Source organism: Xiphias gladius, chromosome 24, assembly GCF_016859285.1.
Source record: "Xiphias gladius isolate SHS-SW01 ecotype Sanya breed wild chromosome 24, ASM1685928v1, whole genome shotgun sequence".
Taxonomy (NCBI): domain Eukaryota; kingdom Metazoa; phylum Chordata; class Actinopteri; order Istiophoriformes; family Xiphiidae; genus Xiphias; species Xiphias gladius.
This window is the reverse complement of record NC_053423.1, coordinates 2407947-2413946: the sequence shown is the minus strand read 5'-3', so window position 1 is coordinate 2413946 and position 6000 is coordinate 2407947. Positions and strand designations below refer to the sequence as shown.

The following is a 6000-nucleotide window of genomic DNA, read 5'->3' as shown; positions in this document are numbered from 1 at the left end:
CGGCCAAGGTGAAACGCTTTTTCTCCGCGAGGGTCTGTTTAAGGAGGAAGGGGAAAAAGCGAGAGAGACGTTTTGCTCTCTGCGTCCTCCACCAATCTCCACCCGTTTTATTCGCGTTTTCCTGCCCCCCCCCCTCATCTCGTCCCTCCCCCCCTTGAGCGAGATTCTCCCTGGTTGTGTTGTAGGCGCTCGTTATAAAGCGGAAAGCCCCGCCGTTCCTTCCAGACCGGAGCGCTCCGACCGCCCGCTTGCGCCAGCTCTCAGACAATCAGGACTTGAACCTCCTCACGGCTATGACCCCGCTCTTCTCTCTACCTGGATTAACTCTCAAGTAGCCGTCTTTTGTTGCCCCCACACCCCCTAGCACCAACCCCACCGGCTCCTCAGCCCTGTCCCCCTGTCTCCACCTCTCAGCTTTGTTCTGCGGTCATGGGGTGCATCGTGTCTCTTTTGCCTTGGCTGCTGAGGGGCTTGGCCGCGCTGTGAGGTAGATACCAGGTGGATTTATGGTCCGCAAAACTGCAGCTACCAGCCGAGGGAAATTAGTGGAAGTTTGAGTTCCGGGAGGATGCAGGTGACGTGCTGGTGCGCCGTGTTCCTCCTGACGCCTGTGCTTTGCCTGGTGAGTTTGATTCTCCCGCTCGGCCTGTGTTTGTAGCTCAAGTTTTCTCCATTTCACGCTGTTCTAACGGAGAGTCCGAAAAGCCACGATTGTTGTTATTTACGCACAACGAGAGGGCTTCGGTCGGTTCATTCGCAGTCCAAAACCCATTTACACCGCGGCTGTTTGGTTATTTCACCTGGTAGTACAGTGGACAAACTGTCAAGTGTGTAAGGGAAGCATTAAAACTTTATTTACACATTTTTTTGGTCATTTTTTGGACAGTGAAACTTGTACCAGGTGTGCCTTTTCCCGTGCGCAATACCGCTTTGCGTAAAATGCCGTCATTTAAGAAATCATGCTCTCAGACACGGGGAATGGCCCAAAATGTTTGCTGTGACGGCAATAAAAGCTTTTTTAGAATATTTATAGGTTGTTGATTGAATACTTAATAAAATCAAGCGCCTAAAACTGCGATCTCTAACTGGTACATGTAGCGAAATGGTCTCACGGGGGCGCTCTAACAAACCAAAACTCTACGTGGACCCGTCAGACTAGACACACTACAGCGGCGTAGTCAGGGACCCGGTGACAGCCCCCGAGTTCGAGCCTGGTCTGACTGGTTTTCCAGACCGTGCAATTCGGGCAAAAGAAATATAAGTTATGTTAAATGTGCTTTTTCAGTGTAGTTCAGTTTGTTTAAAATTGGTCACCCAGAAAAAGAAAAAACAAACAAACAACAAAACAAACAAACAAACAAACAAACAAAAACAACCCAGCTACAATCCGCGAGTAAATTAAGCCTTAATTCCCGGATGAACTTCATATCTGCTTAGTTATACACATGAAAATATATTCGGATCCACGGTTCCGTCCCAGTAGTTTAGAATAAATGTAGTTTTTAAACTTAAACACCGAGTGAGGCTTTGCTGCGCGGGATTTTTACCACCAATTCTGTTTTCTTTCCCCAAGGAAAGGGCAGCATTACCTTAAGCTCTCAATTTCCGACCCAAACAGGTAGCAGAGAGGCAGAAAGACGGGAAATTGATTTTCCCAGCCTTTTAAATTTTCACTCTACTTTTTGGATCGCCCAAATTATGTGGAATAATAGGCCTGAAACAGCGAACGTCTAAATCCTCCTTTTCTCTAAGAGCCATTAATGCAATACTTTATTTTATTCAATTGTTAATATACATAGGTTAGATATAGTATTATTCTATTTCTAATTGATACAAATCTCCATTGATAGACTTCAGTCCCCTGCCAACAGGTGTAATCACGTTACAATTTGAATGATATTACATATGAAAACGAATAGAAATGCCAGTGACAGTTGTATCAAAGGCAGGACACACACTGACATTTGAACGTCACCACTCGATAAACTTAATAAATGTGTGTAAACCTTTTTTTGGCAGTGTTGCAGCTGGGGTCCGCAATGGGTTTGGTGTGGAAACGCGTGTCTCCTTCCTCTATCGAAAAGCCAGCGCACTTCGTAAAACACACAGCTGACGGATGCGGAGCTCTCCAAGGTGCTGAAAGTATTTTCAACGCACCTTTTCCTTTAGATATTGCAAAGAGCGAGTACGCTTGTCGGAGCCATAAAAACAGGCCTAACCATAATGGATTCAAATGAAATCGTACATTTTAAATAGGACTTTTGAAATGGTAAACTAATGCTTAAAGCCGAAGTTGTATCGTCTGACCTCTTTTGGACACCTTTCTCTTCTTGTCACATTTTTGCCTGCAGAGTCCGAATTTTTGGCCTCTCCTCTTCTTCCTGTGCTGTTCCTTCCGAACTCAATTCCGAAGCTAGATGTCATTTATACACATCAAACACAAGCATTTAATTCATTGTAAAAATTTGTACTGCGGAGGGAAAGGTGTGTTTTCTTTAAAAACAGAGCGCTGCTGATTAAAAAAAAAAAAAAAAAAATCCCCTCGGCTTTCCCAAGAATTCCTGTTCGCCGTGTTGTCGGAGTTGAATGGTGGGGCTGGGAAAAAAACCACGCACAATGCCATCCCGCCCAGAGTAAACCCAGCGTATTGTGCGGCCCGTGAACAATCAGCCTTATCCACAGCGGCGGGGATTAGAGCTGAACTTTGATGGTTTTATTTCGTGTTAAAGGCTCCTGTCTCTGCTTAAGCTTCTTGTCTGAGCGCCGCGCCTTGACCCCGATAACAGCGCAGCTCAGGTAGACTGTTACGGTTTACAGTATAAGACAGAGCAGGGCCATTACCAATGGGTCCACTATTTAATTAACACACCTCTTATTATTCCTGTACAAAGAATTCCATTTGGGATTATCGTGATTTTTTTTTTCGTACAGTATTTTAATGGAACTTCTATACATATAATTCAGAACAGTTTATATGGATACAATTTTAAAGTTGTTGTGTTCATTTCGGTTTACTGTTTTATACTTTAAACATCCTTATAATACTATAATCTGTATTCAAACCGCATTTAATCGTTTGCGTTTAATTTTGTAATGCAATGCCATATTGCTATTATATATGATTTTCCCAAGTCAAGTATTTTCTCGTGGTTTTGATACTAGAGTAACAGCTGTCTGTAAAGAGCAACGGTCTCAGGAATCTCAGTGAAAGATATTTTGAAAGCAGAGATTTCAGTTCTGAAATTCCAAACAGCCATTTGATCTGGCCTCATGTTACTGAAAATCGGTCTATTTATCAGCATGAATAGTGTTGTAAAATGTTATTTATGTTTTTTTTTAAATATTTGTTGTTTTAATCTTTTATCCATACTTGTGTGCGCTATCTGCATACAACAGTAAAACTGATGAACACTCTGTTGATCCTCCTTATCTGCTCTAACATTATTTTTCGATTAATTTTCCCCTTTTTTGTTTTATAACTTGCTGCTGTAATGACTCTCTTTCTGTAGAGGGGTCATTACAGTTCATGTCATCATCAGTTTGGCTTCTTCCTATAGTCATAGATATAAACAGACTAAAGGAGGGATTTAAGGATTTGAGCCTTGTTGACATTGTTGACAGCGTTTTTCAAAAAAATTGGCAGACATCCTTCTCACCTGGGCCTTGGTGCAGCATTATGTGAAGTCAGGCGGTGAGGTCTCTGTGGTTGCTGGCTCCAACCACCGCCACCACCACTGACCCCCCCCCCCCAACTTGCTTCTCCCTCCACTCTCCCCTGGGAGAAATGCAGTGATCCCACTGGCAACAGTCACAGCAGTCACATTAAAGTGATATTACCAAACAGCACAATTGGGGCCTGCCGTGTCAAGCAGTCTGCATGGTGGGGAAGAAAGAAAGACCCGCTGAGATCACTACGGCACAGTTCACACATTGTGAACCCCCCACCCTCTGACCCCCGTCTCACCACAGCCTCTCCTCTGTCCACACACCTCTAAATTAGCTCATAGTAATAAACAAGCACTATGTTTTCAATCAGCTGTTTGAAGCTGAAATTAAGAGTGAGCCAGAATTAATTCAATTATATAGCAAAGGCATTCACACAGATGCCCACATACTGCGCAACTGAACACACACACACACACACACACACAAGTGCAAAGACGTGCATTGTGTGGCCATCAAGTGGGAGCCGTGGAGAGTGTTGAGTGTTATGTTTTTTTCAGCCCTGATGTCCACTAAGTGAACATTTCTCTCAGTTCCTTGTTCAACCTTTGTGCTACTTAGCTTTTAAAGCAGCATGGAGGTGTCACTATAGAGCTATTCAACTCCAGCTGCTGGAGAGAGCCGAGCACAAAAGGGCTGAGAGTTCAGTCTTGGAGAACAACACTGCAATTCCCCCGCTGCCGTCTCAGTGGCCTCAGTTCAGCCCTGTTATCCAGCTCGGTTACATTCACCAGCTTTTTCTCAGTGAAACTGGCACTACCGTTCAAGAAACAAGTGGGGGATCTTAAAGTGGAGATCCAGGGATGTTTGAGGGCCTCTGGGGGGCCTCAGCAGTTTTTTTACATCCATGAGGAGGTTGTATGGCGCTTGTCTTTTTTTTTTTTTTTGTCTGTTTTTAAAGAGATCTTCGTTGTTTTTGAGGAGTTTTCAGAGGTCTTAAGCAGGTTCCATGGGATGTACAGAGTGTTTTAGGGGTTCTTCAAGTGATTCTAGGGATCCTTCAGGGTTTTAGGAGTTCTTGAGAGTACTCCACAAGTCCTTGGGTTGTTTTTAGAGGTCGTGGAGGAAGACCCCAGGTCACCTTCAGCAAAATGAAGATTAGACCAGTTTTATTCACTTCACTTGACCCCACTAAGTCACATGAATGACTATTTTAATTTAATTTAATTTGCACTCTCAAAGCTAGTATTTTCCATCTTACAATGACACTGATGTTGTATTCATAAGACGACAAAAAAGTCAGTACAGAAATGACAAATGTACTGTAAGTTTGAGTTTATTCAGAAACAGTGCCTACAGAGTTTGTCCACCAGAGAGCATTGACAAGTTTATTTCTAAACTGTAAAATTTCACGCTCAGTATATATCTTTGTCAAAATTCTGTAATAACTGAATGTAAGGGATTAATCTAAAAAGTGATATAAAAAATGTTTATATATGTAATGGCTTAAAATAAAATATTGGCTAAAATATGAGATATGATTTTTTTTTTACTCTCAAATGTAAATATTGGTATTGACCTCAAACAACAACTATGTTTGGAAGTATATTTTGTTCATCATTTAGTCTATAAAATGTCTAAAAAAAACGTCCATTACAGCTTCAAAGAGCTAAAGGTGAGGTTTTGTCTGACCAAGGATCCGGAACTATACGAAAGTATTCAGATACAATGATGTAAGGAAAGCAGTATATCCCACACACATTTGATATTACTACATTACTTACTCATTTTTCTGAAGAAATATTACTTGATTGCTAATTATTTTAGCTCTAGTTTTAGTAATTGCTTAACTGTCTCAATGTATGTATGTTTTGTTGTGTTTGTTGGGAAAGAAAATTAAAACAAAAAGAAATAGGCTGTATGTTACCCAAAAAGGAAATGCACTTTTTGAGTAACATACAGCCAAAATTCTGAAACGAAAATTAAAATTTAATACAGTGAAGTCAACAAAAGAGTATTTAAAAAAGTTGAAATCTAACTATAATTAAAACTGAGGTTGCTTTTGAGGACATGTCCTTTGACCACCAATCAGTGTGCCGCTGTGCATCTCAGCAGGCAGATTGAAGGTGCACAGCTGTGGAATTGATGCGTCAAGGTGACTTAGTCTTGTTGAGGCGCTTTATACTGTGTGAACCTTAACCTATGTGAACCTGCCCTTGAGTCCAGGGCTGTCTGATCTGAGCTCAGCCTCCCCCAGGCGGCTGCAGGCTTCCACAAACAGCCGAAACAACACTTGACCTTGGTGTTTGGCAGTAAAGTCAATGATAATAGCACCAA

The 6000-nt window shown here is 42.0% G+C and overlaps 1 protein-coding gene across 1 annotated transcript in view; it reads left to right on the top strand.

Annotated features, from left to right (window-relative positions):
- The first annotated feature begins 568 nt into the window (after positions 1-568).
- The window catches only part of nxph1 (neurexophilin 1), a 48848-nt gene continuing 43416 nt past the window's right edge, over positions 569-6000 (top strand). The window contains exon 1 of the mRNA XM_040122309.1: positions 569-622. Coding sequence (XP_039978243.1) covers positions 569-622 — 54 coding nt within the window. The remainder of the gene's footprint in view (positions 623-6000) is intronic.